We start from the raw sequence: 20712 nt of genomic DNA on the forward strand, positions 1-20712 counted from the left end.
CCAGGGTCCCAAAGGGAGCTGCTGGAAGAGGTGGGTTTGTAGCCCATAACTCTTACTCACAATGTCACATAGTTATAACATAACCTGTGAGTCTACAGGCCTACAAAGAATAGATAAATTCCAGTATTAACATAATCCTGCTTAAGCATAACTTAAATAAGTATACAGAAAGAATATGTATTTATTTTTGTTAGAGTTGGAAGACACTTTGGAGATCACCTGAGCAAACTGTTCACTTTACACATTTGGAAACTGAGGCCAGAAAAATCTAAGCCAGCTGCTAGCAAGTCTGGGATGAGGGCCAGGTCTCCTGATGCCCATGCAGGACAGTTGTCATTTCAATTTAACCACATGCCTTCTCTGTACATACAATAGCAACAGTTTTTTAAGCTGTTAAAATTAATATAGAACCGTAATAATTAATATGTAATAAAAAAATTGCTATGGCACACATATTCCTTATGTCCAAGATCCCCCTGGAGTGAAGGGCCCATATTAATTTTGGAGAGTATCATACTCCTTTACTTGTCCTATCGCATTCGGCCTAAAACCTGAGAAAAATTTCTTAATTTGACAGCCGTTGCCATACAGTAAAGGTTCCAATTCTGTGGCTCTGGCCACTTCAGGTTGTTCCTAAAAATTGTCTACTCATAGAATCATTGAATCTGAGAGCTGGAGAGAACCTCAGAGATCATTCAATCCAACCCCTACATGAGCAGAAACCTTCTCTATAATCTATCTGACAGCAACCATCCAGACTGCCTGATGCCCTCCAGAGAGGGAGGTGGGTAGGGAATGCATTTTTTCCTAAGGCAACCCATTAATCATTAGGGAAGGACATGGTCCTTACATTAAGCTGAAATTTGTCCTTTTTGTAACTTCCTCTCCTTACTCCCAGCTTTGTCCTCTGGGCTTAACAAAACCAATCTCCTTCTTTCTCTTCCCCATGACAGCTCTTTGGATCCTAGAAGATAGTTAGCATATTCCTCCTCCATCTTCTTTTCTCCAGGTTGGACACGTACATTGCTTTAACCTGTCTTCACAAGACGTGGTTTTGATTTCTCTCAATCTTCTAATTTCCCGTCTTCTAAAATTGAACTTCGTACTCCAGAGGTGATCTGGCCAGGGCAAAGTACAGCAGGAATTTTATCTGCCATGTTCTACTCAATGTCTCAATATTTCAAGAGATCTATTGTCTCATAAATATACTCCCTCCAAAATGCAGATCGCAATCCAGCCATGCCTGTCTTGTGTAACCTTTGTCCATTTGCTCCTGTAAATCTGTCAAGGGGGAGGGAGGTGACTGGGGGTGGAAGTCGTGGGGTGGGAGGGACATCCAACATGGCTTTCACTTTCTTTACACTGATTGTGCTGATGCCAATGGGGATACCAATAGTGAACCTTTAGTCAGTTCTCAGTTTCACAACTTACCCAGCCTGTCTTGCATTCTGTTCATCCATCTCTCTAATGCTCTCCTTTACTTTGCTTCTCCTCGGTAATTTCTCATTTGTAATATATTTTAGCTTGCTATACTGTGTGTATGTATGTATGTATGTATATGTGTGTATTCATACATGCAGAATAAGGTCACATTGGGGTTTTTCCCCCCTGCTATATGTTACACTATTGATTCATACTGTGTTTTTGGTCCAGCAGATCTTCAGGTCCTCTTCTACATGAACTGTTGTCTAGCAAAGTAACTCAAATTTTATCCAATTTATGATTTTACAAAGCCAAATGTTTAAAACTTTACAAAATTGTTTCTTAGTAGTTTCAATTCATTATTTAATGATGTCAGGGTTTTTTTAAATTCCAATACCATGTTTTGTATTATTTACATGTGTGATAAATATCCCAAATCTAGATACTATCTGTGTGACTCTGAACAAGTCACTTAACCTTTGCCTGCCTCAATTTCCTCGACTGCAAAATGGGAATAATACTAGAACCTACTTCATAGGGTTATTGTGAGGATATGAGATAATTATAAGGCATTCACCTTGACTCTTACTAGCGCTTTTAAAATGATTTCTTTGACACTCCGCCTCTCCCTCCCCAATCTAAGTCACTGATCACAAGACTGAATCCTGGGGAACTCTATTAGGAAAGAAACTCATCTGAATGTTTATTACCACTTTTTGGATCCAATCATTTAACCATTCCCAATTCCACTTAAATTTGCTATTATCCAACTCACATGTCTTCATTTTGTATAACAAATATGTCTTGAGGAATTTTCTCAAATACTTTGCTGAAATCCAAGTGTACAATGTCTATTGTATTTACCTCCAATGATCCTGTCAAAAAAGGAATTGAGGTTAGTTTAGAGCAACCTTTTCTGAATGTTGTTGAGTCATTTTAGTCATTTCAACACTTCCTGACCCCATCTGGGTTTTCCTTGGCAAAGACACTGGAGTGGTTTGCCATTTCCTTCCTCTGCTCCTGTTATAGAGAAGGAATTGAGTCAGTCACCCAGCACCTAAGTCTCTGAGGCCAGATTTGAATACATGGAGATGAGTCCTCTGGACTTCAGGCCTGACACTCTAGCCACTGTGCCATCCAGCTCTCTTTTTCTTAATTAAGCCATACTAATTTTTAGCGATGTCCTCCTTTTTCTAAATGTTCACAAACATCACTTTAATAATGTTCTAGAATTTTACCAGAAATCAAAATCAAACTTAATAGTCCACTTGCTTCTTTTTGAAAATCAGGACTAGGAGTTCATGCCTCCAACAAGGGAACGCCTTTTCTTTTCTCCGTAGTTCTCCAAATAAAAAAAAATTGTTGTCACAAATATTTTTGCTGAGTCTACAATCCACAATTTACAAGGAATTTAGCACAGTGTCCTGAGTGTTCACATTCTTTAAAAATCAGATAAATTCAAATTAAAATAACTATGAGATACTGCATTCCACCCATTAAATTAGCAAAGATCATTAAAAAACTAAAAAAACTCAGTGCTGACAAATTTGTGTATTAATAGGCACACTTTTATGTAGCTAGTAGAGTTGTATATTATAGCAGTATTTTTGGTGAGTGATATAGAAATAAATATGAATAAAAGCTATCAAAATGTAACCTAGTGATCTTACTTACAGGATTATAATGCAAGGGTAGTATTTAAAAGGGGGAAAATCCTGTCTGTATGAAAATATTCCTAGCAGCATTGCTTGTAATCGCAAAACGTGCACTCTACAGTGAGTACAAGGGTAGGTTTCCGGGAAAAGATACTGAATTTGAGATGCTTATGGGACATGTAGTTTGAAATGGTGAATAGACAGTTTGTAATATGAGACTGGAAGAAGACAAAAAAAAGTTCAGAAATAGGATAACATTACTATTAATTTTATTATAATAATAAACTATATATTTAATATATTTCATTATAAATAATATATTATAATAATTTATTGCTAATTTTTAATTATTTCATTACTTCTCTTAAATAGATATGAAACAGAGCAAATGATGGAACTTTTCATTCGCATACACTATTTTTTATTTCTCCCCTTTGTGCGCTCTATGCTTCAGCTAACCTGGCTTATGAGTTGTTCCTAGAACTGTATACTTTATCACTTTGGGTCACCACACCTTTGCATTGCCTTTTCCTGATGCCTAGAAAACACATCTGCCTTATCTCTATCTCTTAGAATTCCTGCTTTCTTTGAAGACCTCAGCTCATATCTCATCTCCTACTGGAAGCCTTTACTGATTGCCCCTGAATTGTCAATGGTCTCTCTGTCCTTGAATTGTCAATTATTTACTCACCTGTATGCAGGTTATATTCAACCAGTAGCATGTAAACTACTTTAGAAGGGGCACTCTACACTCTAGATCTTGTCTTTGATTCTGCCTCTTCCTCTTCACCCCCACTGGTGCCTTACATATAATAGACAATTAAAATATATTTGTTAAATTTAATTGAATTCTTATTTGTGTATTCGAATGTTTGTATTTGCTGATGGCTATTAAGGTTATAATTGTATTTGAGTGTAATGATTTGAAGTGTCACAGGAAAATAGGCCAAAGGTCATTATATTCACCAGCTCCACCCATTCATTCCTTTTCAGTATTTCTCCAGATATGATATTTGCATGGCACTAGGGAATAATTGGATTTGAAAGACTCTTCTTAATCCAGCTCCACCAAGGTTCTTGGCAGTACAATCAAATGTAATCTTTCCAGTTCCTCTCACCTTGAAGGAGATCCCTGCTCAATTTGAAGTGGACTCAGACTAGCAGCCTGAGTTATTATGAGTTTAAAAATTTTCAGACTTCACATAGAGTTAACATGGTGAGATTTTTGAGTGGCAGTAAGGAAAAGAACAATTTAAAAAGACAGACTTAATAAGTGTTTCTGTTTGGAGAATTCAACACAAAAGAATTAACACTGTGTAATAAGATAGAGAACTGGAACTCTCCCCTATAGGGGAGGAAAAGCAACATTTATTTACATGTGCCATCAGATACAGTGGCTAGAGCCCCCAGACCTAGAGTCAGGAAGATCTGAATTAAATTCCAACATTAGACACCCAGTATCTGTGTGACCCAGAGTAAGTCACTTAACCTGTTTGCCTCAGTATCCTCAACTATAAAACGGTGATAATAGTCCCTTTCCCAGAGTTGTTGTAAGGGTCAAATGAGATAATATTTGTAAAGCACTTGACACAGTACCCGCCAGCCACACAGTAAGCACTGTATAAATGTTAGCTATTATTAAGTATTATAATTAATAGTTTAGCAAAGAAGCTACATTGCCTGCTTATTAACTGACTATGGTAGCAGGTGACAACAGCAGCTTAAGTGAGATGTTGGGTATACAATCAAGTTGCCTGGCAGAAAGCAGTATAACATCAGCAGGTGACATCTGCTGGCTGTGTAATATTAGAAGCATGAGTTGTCCTTCCATATGTGTTCTCTGACTGTGCATGTTTCCTATGTGTGTACTCCTTCACACATATTCCCTGGTCATGTGTTCCTTCCATATGTGCTCCTCCATGAGAGTTCTTTAGTAGCTCATAGTTACTATAAGTGATAACTGGTGGGAAAGTGTACCCTTTGTTTGTAAGAGGGATCTTTCTTGTTGCTTTTCCAATGTTTAGTACAATACCTGCACATAGTAGACACTTAATAAATGCCTGTTGAGTTATCTTGCTATGATGATAGATTTAATGGCTTTTGCTTTGAACTGATAGGTTCTCTGGTTAGTCTAATAAAAGAAACACATCAGTGGGGGCTTATGCGATATGATTTTTTTGAGTGGATATTGACTTATAAAGTGCTTCAAATATGAGGTAACCTGAGAGTTCATTTACAAGGGACCTCCCAAGTGCTAATAAATGAATGAGTGAATTAATTAATTACTGACTGAATACTAGCAGCTTAGCAATCACATTCATCGGGTTTTTCAGCATTCTTGTATACACTGTATCTGGGGCCTGTTAACTTTCAACTCATTGAGTACAAAAGTTACTTTCTTACAATCTGTGCATTTATCTTAGGTTTCATTTCCCCTGATAAATGTTTCCTGTGCACTTCCAAGCATGAAGCTCTTTCTCCTTGTTATGAAATACAATAGCAAACTTGAAGTTAAGAAGTTCTGCCTATTTTCTATCATCTGTTATCTCTTTCCTTCAACATAATTTTTCAAGCCCCCTTTGTTATCCTGAGCTATCATCAGAATTCTCAGTTCTCTGTACTTTATTTAGTGCTCCAAAAATTATTTTCACAGAACCATGACACTCTATTGTACCTGTCCTAAGTTACCCACCCCTTGTTTCTATCTCCTGTACTTGTCTTTTTAAAGTCTAACTTGATTAATCGAGTTCATGTATGTTCAATTAAACGAGTATTCCTTAAATGCCATATATGTTCCAGTTCTATGCTCGATGCTTGGGATACAAAGATGGGAAAAAAGTCTTTGCTGTCAAGGACCTTACATTTTATTAGGGGAAAACAACAGGTTTAATAAACTAAGTTAAATAGAAAATACACACAGCCTTATTCATAGTAGGAAGGATACTATGAAGTAGGGAGATCAAGAGAAACTTCCAAGAGGAGGTAGCCATTGAATCAAAGTTTGAAGGAAAGTAGAGGTTCAATGAGATGGGGGACAGCTTACAAAGGCACAAAGATGAGAAAAAAGAAGAGTGTAGATGGCAAAAAAAAAACAAAACAAAACCATTAGCCTGGAAATAATGTCTGAAAGGGAATATGTGCAACAAGCCTAGAAAGATAGGCAGCAAGCTGGATTGGGAAGGACTTGAAAAGCCCAAAAGATGAGGCCACATTGGAGTTGCTTGTGCTGTGCCGTCAGAATTTCATTCTTGAGGATGTCCTATATTCTTCTCTAGATAACTTCTGCGATAGGTTTTTAGGCCATGGAGCCCTAAGGTATTATTTCTCTGGACCCTTAAAAATTGATTTACTCCAGATTTAAAATGTGGATCACTTTACACCCATCTTTCATCCTTGGAGGAATTTTGTTTTCAAAAACTCTGAAATTTCATGGTCACTTTCTCTCAAGTTTTCTATTTCAGGATCAGGCCCAGAATAGTAAATAGCTTGATGTTCAACCTCCTTTACCTTTTAAAAAATAAAATGACCATTAAATCAAGTCCAGAATTGATTAGCTGCTGATTTGTTAGAAGAATTAGCAAGATGTCCCAGCCCATGGCCAGATCACTGAAGTCGCCCATCACTGCTATACAATACCTCCATATGAGGTTTACAAGGGGTTTTCAACCTCATTGTCCACTTTCCCATAGTAAAACATAGAGCTCCTTTATATTTTATTGTAGATAATCATATTCCTGAGTTGAAGATGAACAATGACTGATGAATTTGTTATTTATTGTTCCTCCTTCATTCTCAAAGAGAACCAATGATATCAGGAGGTAAAGTCTTGACTCACAAGTGAATTGGATTTAACTGAGACAGGGCTGTGCAAATCATCAGCCTGGCTCTCTCCTCCTGAATCATATGAGTCCAGTGGCAAGGCATAGGGTCAGAACACCTGGCAACAGCCCAGGATGCAGTGGAAGACCCTGTCCTTTATAAGCTAACATCTTTCCCAGGTCTCAGTTTGTCTGAGGCAATACCCATTCAGTGAGTTAAGGCTAGGTAAGAATGAGGCAAAAGATGGCCTACTTTGCCTATACAAAAGAATCAAGCTGGGAAGGGTGAATTTGTTACCAGATGCAGAGAGGTATATCAGCGGGGTGTGCTGACAAATGTTGAACACCTGGCTTTCCAAAAAAATAATTATGATACAGTGCCTATGGCACACTTTTTAGTTTAATCTGTATTATTAGCATTTTATCTCTCACTTTCTTACGTCTAGACAATCAACAGAACAATAAACCAAGACCTGATTTGTAGCATTTGCTGATTTCCAAGGTGGAAATGCTCTCACTGAAAATTTAACAGGCAGCCACCCAGACATATGAGCCCTCTCCAGCACATCTCTGGGGTGCACACTGTACTAGCTTGAGAGTTAGGAGCCCTAAATTCCTCAAATCATGAGATCACAGCTCTGGAGCTGGAAAGGGACTTTCTCATTTTAATTCTACCATTGAGTAATGTCAGAACTGTGTGCCTTTACTTTCTATAAAATAAGAGTGTTGAGGTGGGTTGTCTCTAAGACACCTGCCAGCTTTAAGTCCCTGGAGTCCTCTACCAAGCACCACCACCCAGAGAACAATAATGAGAAAGGGAGTCGAGCTGGATGAGGAAGTAAGAGACAGTCAGGGGAAGAGAAAGTGTCCTCTTCAATGAAAGCCTTGTTTGTTGCTTAGTTTGAGTCAGAGGTTAAAGTTGTATTCAGATGTTACAGGCCACAGAGAACAGCTGTTCACCATGTCAGAGAGAAAACCACCTCATTCCACGGGCATATCACCCCCTGGTGGGGAAAGAGTATATCACCATTAAACATATGTTCTGTGGTTGTCTGGTTTTATTATTGAAGTTTAGAGTGGAGAGCACTTAGTCCACAAGTGTGCTGGAGGGAGCTTAGACTGGCCCCAGAGAGCTGGTTGTTCAACTTTCAGTATGAGCATTTGCACTTCTGAAATCAGCAAACTACAAATTGGGGCTTCATTATTTTGTTAATTGTCCAGACTGAAGAAAGTGATAAGAAAATTTTAATAATTCAGACTAAACTTAAAAGTGTGTCATGGAACATTTTTTCTTGGAGAGCTGGTTGTTAAAAATTTACCAGTATATGATCTAACTAGGCCTAGGGTTCTTCTTTTGTGTCATGGACCCCTTTGGAAGTCTGATGAAGCCTATAGAACCCTTCTCAGAATAATATCTTAAGTGCATAAAACAAAACACATATTATAACAAAGAAAACCAATTATAGTAAAATACTATTACCACAATAATTTTAAAAACAAAGTAATAGACCCCAGGTCTTGGATGTACAAACTGATTACTGTTTTAGGGAGGGCATGGGGAAGGAGAAAATTTGGAACTTGAAATTCTATTTTTTTAATTTTTAAAAAATGTTTATTTACTTATTTTTAATTTTCAACATTCATTTCCACAACATTTTGAGTTCCAAATTTTCTCCCCATCTCTCTCCTCCCCCTGCCCCAAAACGCCATGCATTCTGATTACCCCTTCCCCCAATCTGCCCTCCTTGCTATCACACCTCTCCCTTTCCTTAGCCCCATCTTCTCTCTTTTCTTGTAGGCCAAGATAAATATCTATACCCCATTACCTGTATTTCTTATTTCCCAGTTGCTTGCAAAAACAATTCTCAACATTCATTCCTTAAACTTTGCATTCCAACTTCTCTCCCTTCCTCCCTCCCCACCCATCCCCACTGAGAAGGCAAGCAATTCAATATAGGCTATATATGTGTAGTTTTGCAAAAGACTTCCATAATAGTCATGTTGTGTAAGACTAACTATATTTCCCTCCATCCTATCTTACCACCCATTTCTTCTATTCTCTCTTTTGACCTTGTCCCTCCCCCAAAATATATACTTCTAATTACTCCCTCATCCCATTTGCCCTTTCTTCCATCATCCCCCCATCCCACTTATCCCCTTCTCCCCTACTTTCCTGTAGTATAAGATAGGTTTTCATACCAAACTGAGTGTGCATGTTATTCCGTCCTTAAGGAACTTGAAATTTAAAAAAATGAGTTAAAAATTGTCTTTACATGTAATTGGAAAAAATGCTACATATATAATACATATAAAGCACATATAAAAATAAATATGAGTATATACATTTTGTATATGTGTTTGTACGTATATAGAAATACATATATACACATATATGTTTATATACACACATACATATATACATGCATGCATATACATATATATTTTTTAAATTTACTTTTTATTCCTGGATCTAATTGTGCACAGCAACAGCAATATTGTGATGATGATCAACTGTGAAAGAGCAATATAATGATCCAAGATAATTCCAAAGGACTCATGATGAAAAAAAGTTCTCCACCTCCAGAGAGACAACTGATGAAATCTGAGTACAAATGGAGGTATACTTTTCTTTCTTTTTTTTTTTTTTGCTTTCATAAAAAATATGACTAATCTGAAAATATATTTTGCGTGATTTTTTCACATTTATAATTGATATCCTATTGTGTGCCTTCTCAAAGGATAGTGGAGGGGATGGGATAGAGGAAGAGAATTTGGAACTCAAAATTTAAAAAGAAAAGAATGCTAAAAATAATAATTAAAAATAAATTTCTTGGACCTCAACCAAAAAGGAAATAAAAGAATTCCAGATCTAGTTCAGTCTTTGTTTTGTTTTTTATAGAGGAGGAGACTGAAGTTCAGTGACTTGTTTGAGGTCCCACAGCAAGTTAGTGCACCATCTTAAGCTGGAACTTTCATACAAATTTCATAGAGATGAAAAAAAAAAACACTTTCCACAATCTTTAGGTTGTCAGTACTAATATTATTTATGGTTTTTGCTGCTTTATAAAAAAATATCCAATGGCTTTTTAGCTTTTGACCCCATTCTAAAATTCCTTCCTGAGAAAGAAATTGCATTAAATGACATTTTAAAAAAACAGATTGAATTTTAGAGTGAAAAAACATGAAACTGTTATTCAGCAGAATGGAAAGAAGGTTTTTAATTCTAAATAGCATATTATTCCAATCGGCAAGATGCTGTCATCTGTGGTTGGTCCGTCTAGAGTCACTTCGGTCCCTTCTGGTGACAGTACTTATAACAGATAGCAGTCAGGGAAGCTACAAAGACGATGAATTCATTGAAGTCCACTTCAGAATCTTTATTGTTATCCAGGTTCTCAAATAGTTTATTCACAGCCTCATTATTCTTCCCATTCTGAAAGAGAGAAAAAAGAGGTGGATGCAATGATGACGGGGCAGGGCCACTAAGGGCAACCTTCCAGGCATTCCTGTAATAACATTCCTTAGTCTCCTCACCTGCAAAATGAGAGACAACTGCCACTTTGTGCCACTTTACCTAACAGACTTCTTGTTTGGGAAGAACTGTCAATCTTGAAAAATTATATGCATTTGAATAATAATAGTTATCATTGCTTCCAAAGTTCTTTTCAATTTACCAAGTCCTTCCCTCTCAACAGTCCTAGGAGACAGGTCATGTAAATATCATGTTTTCATTTTACAGAAGAGGAAACTGTGAATGGAAGTGATTTACTTATTGTCAATCAGGCAGATCTCCTGAGCTCCAGTTTTCTTGCTTTTAGAGAAGAAGAATGACCAAGAATGAGGGATGGTAGAGTTTGAAAAGATATTAAAGATTGCATTATCTTACTCCCTCATCTTTTTTGAGAAGAAACTAAGGACTAGAGGTGAGATGACTTCTCCAAGGTCATACAGCTTCATTCTAGTTAGGGAGATAGGATAAACACATAAAAAGAGCCATAATAATAGAAGGGAGCATATTCTAAGGACCACATGGGTGGCGACTGGTAGTAAAAGTCCTCCAGGGATTCACAAGGCTAGAGGTCATTCATACCTGGTATGTCACCTTCACAAGTCTGCTGGTGTTGAAACTTACACACTGTTGGATAATATCTCATCCCACAGGGTCAAAGAAAAGAACTTTCCCTGGTGTTATAGGTAAAATAAAACTCAATAACAATGAGAAAAACAATACTATTGGTTACTAGGCATAGGTATTTGATTCTTACACTTTTTTTTCCTTCCAGGCATTTGAATCTTGATATAAACTTATCTGTACCTCAGTTTCTCTAGAGGAACTATGTGATATCCAAGGTCTCTTTTGGTTCGAACATTCTATGTTCTTAGGTCTCTTCGGGCTCTCATGTTGTATGTTCTATATTCTAAGTTTAAGAATTTAAGATGTTTGAGGGCAGGGATTGCCTCATTAACGTAGGTGTATCCATAGAGTCAGGTACAGTGCCTGGCATAAAATGGGAGCTTAATAGATGCTTGAATCATTGATTGATAAGGCCCCTACCAATTCTAAGATTCTTTGTTCTAAAGCCCTTTGCAATTCGAATATTCTAAATCCTCTTTCAGTTTGGACATCTTATGTCCTAAGGTTTCTTTCATTCTAAAATTCAGTCTGAGAATACTGCAATACGGCAACGGACATATGATCCCTGCCCACATCAAGAAAATTCGAAGAAGTTATTTTGCAAATCACCAGCAGATGGCGCAAATGATATATAACAAGTACTGAATATGTCAGTGGCCTGGGAGCTACCTGAGGAAAAAATGGATAGAAATATTTGATAATTTTTGTGAAGTAAATTAAAAGACACATTTTTGCCCCTGAGGGTTAAATCTGAGAAATGCTTTCTTGGTTTGTTCTATGTATATTTTTAAAGTATCAGCTGCATTTTAGAAGAAAGAGAATATTTTGAAATGAGAAACCTGAGCTCCATTGAGACAGGACCTGGATCCATCCTGACTTCAAAATTTCAAAGATCTGTAATTGTGTGTACCTTCACCAGCACGAGCCACAACCTCCTTCAGGCTTAGTGGATGTTTTTTGAGTATTAAAGGTTAAAAAACATACAAAATTCATTTTCCTGCAGCCAATCTGGTGATGAATCTCTGCATTTGCCTAACTCTGGTACTCAAAGAAAGAGAGTTTCCAACTTGGTAGGACTTTCCAAAACTTAATTCTCTCCCTCTTTGGCACCAGGCACACAGGGTCTCCTCCACCCCAAGTTGAGACATGAAAAGTTAAGTCAAGTTAACAAGCATTTATGTAGCATTAAAGTTGTGCTAAGTGCTTGAAATCCAAATACAAGTGGAGAGAAAGACAGTCTCTCCCTTCACAGAGCTTCTCAAAGGGAAAGACAACATATACAAGAAAGTTAGAAAGGGTGGAGGGACTGAGAGGGGAGACTGAACACATAATTTGAAAGAGAGTCAGGAGTACAGCCCCTGGTCACTAAAAAGACTCTGATGGAAGGTTACATTGATATAGAGCAATGAAAACAAGATTTAAATTGGGAAAGCAGAGTTAGATACAGACAAGGAAGAAAAGGGGCAAGAGAAAAGACCAAAGATGTCTTTCATCATATCTTTGATGGGGGGGGGGGGGGTAAGACCTGAAGAGGAGCCTTGAGGCAGGACGTCTGGTCCTCGCCAGTCTGCTTGGAGCTAGAGATGGCTCTACCAAAAACTGCACAAAAATTCCAGCAACTCCTAGGGCTAGGACTTTATTAGGAAATATAACCCATGATCAGCTGAGTGAAGTTAAATTTGCCTTCAAGCCTTGGCTCTCATTTATTTTTTTTTATCTCACTCTTCTTATCTGTAAGAAAAGTCATGTACCTGTAGGACCTACCTCACAGGGTTGTTGTAAAGTTCAGATGATCTATCTATCTCTTGGCAAACCTAAAACCTGGCATCTAAAGCTTCAGCCTGGCACTCAAAATTCTCCAATCTGCCTGTGTAGTCTTTCATATTTCTTCCCTTCATACTGTCAACATCCCAGTCCAATTGGCCCGCTAGCTATTTTCTATAAATGGTATTCCATCTCCTGTGTTCCTGCCTTTGAACTGGTGGTTCCCCATGTCTGGAAGGCACTCCCTCCTCATCACCTCTTGGAGGCCCTTCAAAGCACAGCTCAGATTCTATCTCCTAAATGAAGCTTTTTCTGGATGCCTACCCTGTTCTTAGTGTTCTGTCTTCCCTTCCTCCCTGCCCCTCATCCCCTACCAGTGACAGTGTCCAAACTTTTTATTTACTTGTTTGAATACATGTTGTTTCCCTGTGGTAGAATGTGAGCTCTATGAGGTCAGGGTGTTTCATTTTTGTCTTTGTCTCCTTATTGCCTATCACAGTGACCAGTACATGGTAGGTTCTCAATAAAGATTTGTTAAATTGAAATTTTGTATAAATGTCAAGAGGTACCATGATGTAGAAGATTCCAAGAGACCTTGGAGTCAGGAAGATGTGGGTTGAGGTCTTGCCTTTGGCTCACGCCAGCTCAGCACAGTGCCTGGCACATAGTAGGCAAAATAAGTAAATATTTATTGGATTGTCTGTGGCAAGTCAGTCTCTCAGTGCTCTGGGCAACTCTCTAAGACTACAAATTGCAGGAAAGGTGTTGATCTACCTATATTAGAGGAACTTCTCTATATCAATAAAATTGCAGGTTGTCTCTATAACTGCAAAAAAAATTAGTTATTATTATTATTCTAGGTAAAAGCAAGCACCCTGACACATCCAGGCTGGCCTGCTGTACAGGTTCTTAGATCTGCTCTGAAAGGAAAGCAACTTTTGAGGGGCCAACAATCACTTTAATCAAGCACAGGTATCATTCACTTAGTTCAGGGGAAAAAATCAGCCCCTGAACTTCAGAGAAAATACAGAGAAATCAAAGTCAACAGACAGGGCTTCCAACTGTCTGACGGTAAGCAATACATACATCACAGATCAACAGACAGATAACTGTCTAACCATATACACATAGTCACCAGTGAGAGAAGCACCAACATCTGGGTTTTCAAAGCCAGGGGGCTCCTTAATGGCTGCCCAGAGTCTCATCTGGCCAAATAAACACTTCCAATGAGTAATCCTCAAAGTAAAACCTCACCTCAGAGTACTTATACATTTTTCAGAGCCAGACTGGCATCACAACCCTAGAGAACCAGTGCCTTAGAAATTAACAAAAGGTGTGGGCCTCCCCAGTCAAGCTTTCCTTAATGGGCAGGCCCATGAATGGGTGGGGAAGATCTTTAATGCTCTGATTAGCATTACACTATTGAGAGACCTGAGTTTTAATTTTGGCTGTTAGTCATTGTATGCAGCTTGCTTCAGCTTTCTGATTCTCGGTCTTCTTATCTTTAAAATGAAAGGGGAACTAGATGAGCTCTAATTTATTCCAGCACTAAATCCTATAATTCAATGAGCTCTAAACTCCTTCTAGCTTTAAAATTCTATATGACTCTATTGGTGCTGTCTTCTTAATATGGCTCAGTCCATGGCTCACTGGACTTGGAGACAGAAGATGGGTTCATATGGTAGTGCTGCCCTTCCTAGCTATGTGACCTTTGACAAATTAATTCACCAGTCTGAACCTGTTCGTCCAGCCACAAAATGGAGATAATAATACATGTACTGCCTATATCACTGGCTGTACTATCACCAAGCATCAGTTTCCTTCTCTGTAAATTGAGCAGATTGCATTAGATGATCTGTAAGGCCCCTTCCAGTTCTAAATCTATGATCAGCTGACCTTGGCCACTCATAAGAATATAGGGAGGAATGTGTACCAGATAGAAGAAAAATGCCAAAGTAGGTAAAAGTCACAACAGAGTAAATAAAAACAGAGACTAGGACAGAGTCGTGATGTTTAATAAAGGTATTTAGTGTGATATAGATGTGAACATATATGTATCTCCCAGGGTGTGGAGATGATATTATATTATGTTGTTACCTCTAGATACAATCCGCAGGGATACATGAAAACAAAGGCTGGTTGGAACCATGGCAGTAATCAAGTGGAAGTGACCACCCAGGGTGACTAATTGCTCTCAGGGCTAATGCAGCTGGAGATGAAGACAGGAAAGAATGTGGCATTGTGAAATCAGTGCAACCCTTCCCATGGGGAGTGGAGAGAGGGCAGATTGGGACAGACCATGCTGAGGATTCCTTTTCTTCTATAGTATTTGTATCCAGGAAAGATGAAATTAAAATGGATATGCTAGGTACCTTTCAAAGTGGAAAGAAAGTTTTAAAATGCTGAGAATTGTAGAAGGTTCAGTGACATCCGAAGACCAGGGTTCAAGGCACAGCTCTACCAACTAGCTTGCTTGGGAAAAAAAGTCACTTACTGTAGGGGAAGGCCTTGGTTTCCTCATCTATAAATTGAGGAACTCAGTCTAGTCCACATGTGGCCTCGAGGCTGCAGGTTTCCCACCCCAGTGATGTCCAACATTCCTCTGAATTCTGATATTCTGTGTTCTAGGATGCCTCCAGGTCCGACATTCTATGTAAGATTTCCTAGAGTACAGGATAAAATTCTGTTCTAGGAACTGAATCAGGCCATTTCTACCATAAGCTTTTTTAAGTCTCTCTGGTTCTGACATTCAATGTCCTAAGGTCCCTTCTGCTCTGACTTTGTGGGCTCCAAGATCCTTTTCAGCTCTAACATTCTTTGATTCTATGTATTATTATTGTTAAAAATAAGAGCTCACACTTATGTCATACTTGGAAGTCCGCAGTGTGCTTCTAAATTTACTTTTAGACAGAATAGTATAGTGTAAAGCTAGACTCAGAATCAGGAGCTTTGGGTTACCCACCCCTCTCAACTACTTTCTATATAACCTTGAAAAAATGACTTTATTACTCTGTCTCTCAATTTCTTGCTGTGTAAAATGGGAGAATTGCACGAAAGAATCTCTAAGTAGGATCATTTTGTGCTAACTTTATTTTTAAAAATATTTTTTATTCCCAATTACATGTAAAACAATTTTTAGTATTAATTTTTTTTAAATTTTGAGTTCCAAATTCTTTCCCTCCCTCCCTGAGATCTAAGCAATTTGATATAGTTTATACCTGTGTAATCATGAAAACATAGTTCCATATTACTGACTATATTTTAACAAGATGTACAGAGTTCATTAAAGCAGGTTGGTTTGGGGTTATCTTGATGATCTGTTTTGGCAATACTGATCAGCTCCACTATGTCTTTCATTCAGATGGCCAGGTATACTAGATGGGTCATTGTTTTCAGTTTTTCATTTTTTTGCCTATTTGAAACAGGCAATATTTTATTTAAATTGGAGAATGCCTATGGAGCCCTGGACTTATAGTCAGAAAGATGTGGGTTGTACTTCTGACTCTGCCACTTTTTAGCAATGGGACCTAAGAAATGTCACAACTTTATTGTTCTTCAGTTTTCTCATCTGCAAAACGGGGATAATAATATGATTAATTCTAGCAGTAACAATAAGAACCTTGCATTTATAAAGCACTTTCAGACTTGCTCAAGGTGAATCTATTATCTTATTGATATGGAGAAGAGGTTTTGTAAATCACTAAAATTTTTTTAAAAAACGAGAGATGTAGCTAATAAAATTCTATAAATTCTACAAATTCTTCCCTGGTAAGGAATGATCAATTTATAGAATTTCATAGAATCAGAGATATAGAGATGGAAGGGAAGTTAGGAACTAATTTTTCACCCTCCAGCATTCCTTCCCCAACCTCCCTTCCTCAACCCATTTTACTGATGAAGTAGCTGAGACCCAGAGAGGCTTATATGTTTATACAAATAATGGCAAACCTGGGATTAGAAACCAGCTCTCCTGACTCCCAGTCTATTAACTCCATGGGATCTCAGTAATAAACTCTTACCTTAACAAAGTTTGGGAACTCTTTTTCCAGGAGTGCCTTTAGTTCCTGTTTAGTCAGAGTCTCCTTTTTGCTTTCAGCCCCTGCATACCGGTCAAAGACGTCAATGAGCATTCCCATGGCTTTTTCCAGTTCTGACATCTTATCTATGCTCTTGACCTCCCTTCTTTGCAGAAATAGGCTTGGTTGATGATATGTCAAGCTGGGAGACTAGTCTTTTATAGGGCAAGACTCAATGTTGACAATGTGGGTGGTTATCAGTTAACTTAGCAATTTGTTTTATTTTTAAATTTTCAGTTCCAAATTCTCTTCCCTCTTTCACCTACTCTCATACTCATTGAAAAGGCAAGAATTATAACACCCATTATTCATATGAAGTAATGCAAAGTATATTTACACATTTAGCTTGGTAATTTCAAAATCCTATTTCTTTTTTCCATTATAGATCCAACCTAACTTACAAAATAAAATTCCTTTGCAGGTATTAAATCAGTCCATTTCTACTGTAGCCATTTTAACAAATTTATACAGTTTATGCTTCTGGAATATTTCAGTACCACTTTTGGGAACACACAAAGTAAGCCTTTCACTCCAGAGAATCAGCAAAATCACTAATTTAGATGATTAATAATTTCAGCAAATTAGAAGGATAGAAAATAAATTCACAAACATCATTAGTATTTCATTTACTATGAAAAAAACCAGGAAGAAATGATAGAAAAAAATTACATTCAAAAATAATTACAAAACGTGTATAATATCTAGAAATTAAGTCTACCAAAACACACTCCTGACTTGAGTAAATAAAACTTCAAATTGATCTTTACACAAGTAAAGGAAGACAAAAAAAAAGAGACTTTCAATGCTCATTGGAGGAAAAGAAAGAAATCACCCCTTTGGTGGTGGAGACAAAATAAGTACTCATTACTTGTGGAATGGCTAAACAAATTGTAGTGCATTAATGAAATGAAATATGTATGTATATATTTTAAAATCATTTTATTTTTCCCCAACTACATATAAAAACAAATTTTAAAATTTTTTAAAGTTTACAGTTCCAAGTTCTATCCCTCTCCCACTCTACTCACCTCCTCCCTGAGATAGTAAGCAATCTGTATACATATGCCATTGTGCAAAATATTTGAAATGAAACATAATTTTATTTTTGGGCTTGGGAAAGGGAAGTTCTGGTGAGGAAATTCCCTTTACCAATGCAAATAGGCAATAGTTCATCTTATAGTCTAAGAGTTGTCTGAAGAACTGAAATTAAGTCACTTGATGAGAGTTAGACAATATGTGTGTCAATCAGGACTCTTTTTCTCAGGCTCTGAAAGCCAGCTTTCTATCATCTAGGTCACATTCCCTCTCCAATGGAATATTATTATGCAGTAAGAAGTGATCACTATGAGGAACTCAGGGAAACATGAAAAGAACGATGAAGGTTTGTGAAGTAAGGAAAACCAGGACACCATTGAATTCTAAAGGAAGTTAACTCAGAGTAATTATATTTATCAAACACTCAAGCAAACGGACAATGAAAAACGGCTCAACAGAGCAGTGGGTGGAGGGAGAGGGGTAGGTACACTATGTTGCACGAACTGTTAGATTAAGGTATTATAGAGGCTGGGTTTGTTCCACTTTCTTAAAGAGCAGTCTTCATGTAGTGTTCATGTATGTGTTAGCTTTAAATGACAGTGAATATTAAAAAATGAAAAGCATGAATAAAACTTACTCTTTAATTTAAAAATAATTTTGAATCAGAGAGGCTAATTCAATCAACAAGCATTTGTTAAGTACCTACATGTCATTTCAGTCTACACATAATGACACCCTGGGTCTCTTAAAGCACCTTAAAAGAACCTAATTTAGAACTCACTGCCACTGACCTTAGAAGTATGGGGAAAATGTTTGGGAAGCAAATGTTTTCCTCACTTAGGCTTTTCTGCACAAGTTCATTTTATCTGAATAGTTAGTTACTAGGATATAGTGAAAGATCACTTTTAATTGGAGTCAGAAAACCTCTCTATGAATCTAGGCTCTGTTATTGACTATCAGTGTGACTTTAGGAAAGTCACTTCCCTTTTCTGGGCTAGATTCTATATGCTTCTCTGTAAGACGAGGAGATTAAAGAGGTGATTGATCTCTAAGGATCCTTCCATTTCTAATATTCTATGATCCTAGTTTGTATGTTGTAGTGGAAAGAAGGTGGAGTAATTGGGACCCTAGGTCTAGTCTCCACTGTGCCCTTAACTTGCTGGAGAAATTACTTCAGTTTTCTGGGATTGATGGTCTTTATCTGTAAAATGACAAGAGACTGGCCAGATGATTTCCGAGGTCCCTTCAAGTTCTACATTCCATGTTGTGTGGGTTAAGGGGCCTTTCAACTTTAAATCCTATGATTCTTCTCTGTTTAGAGACAGAATTGTGCAGGAGTGAGGGAAAAGACCTACGAAGATAGCAGAAAATGGTAGAACTGGAAAAGGCTTAAGAAGTCTTCTACTAGCCCCTTCATTTCTTTTTCTTTCTGAGGCATTGGGGTTAAGCGATTTGCCCAGGGTCACCCAACTAGTCATTTCATTTCCTTATCTCCCACAGCATTCACTGATTTAATTAGTACTCAAGTGCCCCTGGAGACTTTCCTTGACAATTTCTAAATTTCTGAATTTCAAGAAATTATGGGATCTTATTGTCAAGTCTTGTTTCTACCTTCCCAGCATCTCTGGTATGTGAAGAAGGGTTCCATATGCAATAAAATGTTTAAATCAATACTTTTTGTGATAGGTGGAAAAAGTGTTCAAAGCAACACTTTTTGTGTTCCCAAAGAACTGGAAACAAAGTAGATGCCCATCAATTGGACATGAATGTAATGGAATACTACTGTGTTGTAAGAAATAGTGTGTGTGATGAATACAGAGAAGCATCGAAAGATCTCCATGAACTGATGCAGAGCAAAGCAAGCAGTCAAGAAGACAATATATATAGTAACTACAACAATGTAAATGGAAAGAACAACCTTAAATTAATAAAAATGAATGCTTCAAAATTACAAAGAATGGGCATTTCTCCAAGGAAGAGCTATGAGAAGACACCCCCGCCCCTTTCACCCCCCCTACACATACACACACTCCTTGGAAGAAGGAGGAAGTCCCTGGGGGATACATTGCACATACTTCCAGATTTTTTTTCAATGTATCAATCAGTTGTGCTGATTTCTTTCTTCTTTTTTTTCCTCTAAAAATATTTTTTGGGGGGATAATTCTCTGGGAGGGGGAATGGGAAGCCTACTGGGAGAAATTTTGGTGATGTAAAAAACAAAACATATCAATATAATTTACTTTTAGAAAGGAATGTCGCAAAATTACAAAAAACAATCATGGCTCTAAAGAACAGAGGACTCCATCTCCCACTCTTTTGCCAAAGTGGGGTGTCCAAGGGTGTGGAACAGTGCATATATTCGATTTTTCTTGAATACAGTAGAGAGGTTTCAATTGATCAGTCTTACTGAATTCTCATTTTCTTCCTCTTTTTCTTTGTTTATAGTTTTAAAAAATTTCTTTGTTTTAAGGAGCTGCTCTCTGGGATCGGAGAGGGCTAAAGGAAGGAATTTAGGTTATGTAAAAACAACAGATGTCATTAAAATGTATTTAGTCTTTGTCACTCTCACATCTTGTCTTTTTAGTCTCCTTACAGTCACACAGTCTGTTAGATGCGAATGTTTGCTGTGAAGATGCATCCATGAAGTTTTATTGCATTTAGGTAAACAGATAACGGTATTGGTGATGAGAAAGTCATGCCATTACTGTCTTCAGCAGTAAATGACCATTGCTGTTGCTGTTTCCAACTCCATTCCTCCCTAGGACTCCCTGCCAAGTCTGGTAGTCTGATTGTACTCTAGCATTAAA

At 37.6% G+C, this 20712-nt stretch overlaps 1 protein-coding gene across 1 annotated transcript; it reads right to left on the reverse strand.

Moving 5' to 3' along the window:
* Nucleotides 1-10088: 10088 nt before the first annotated feature.
* On the reverse strand, nt 10089-16999 carry S100P (S100 calcium binding protein P). The gene is made up of 2 exons (XM_072617656.1): nt 16814-16999; nt 10089-10328 (listed from the first exon to the last, which is right to left on the reverse strand). The coding sequence occupies exons 1-2, from the start codon at nt 16949-16951 to the stop codon at nt 10179-10181; spliced, it is 288 nt and encodes a 95-aa protein (XP_072473757.1). The 5' UTR covers nt 16952-16999; the 3' UTR covers nt 10089-10178.
* Between the last annotated feature and the right edge of the window lie 3713 nt (nt 17000-20712).

This window comes from Notamacropus eugenii, chromosome 6 (genome assembly GCF_028372415.1).
Source record: "Notamacropus eugenii isolate mMacEug1 chromosome 6, mMacEug1.pri_v2, whole genome shotgun sequence".
Taxonomy (NCBI): Eukaryota; Metazoa; Chordata; class Mammalia; order Diprotodontia; family Macropodidae; genus Notamacropus; species Notamacropus eugenii.

Excerpts from the sequence above, each read along its gene's own strand:
- S100P (XM_072617656.1), bottom strand. The coding sequence starts at position 16,951 with ATGTCAGAACTGGAAAAAGCCATGGGAATGCTCATTGACGTCTTTGAC. Across the intron at positions 10,329-16,813 it reads AGTTCCCAAACTTTGTTAAG|AATGGGAAGAATAATGAGGC; the intron begins GTAAGAGTTTAT and ends TCTCTCTTTCAG.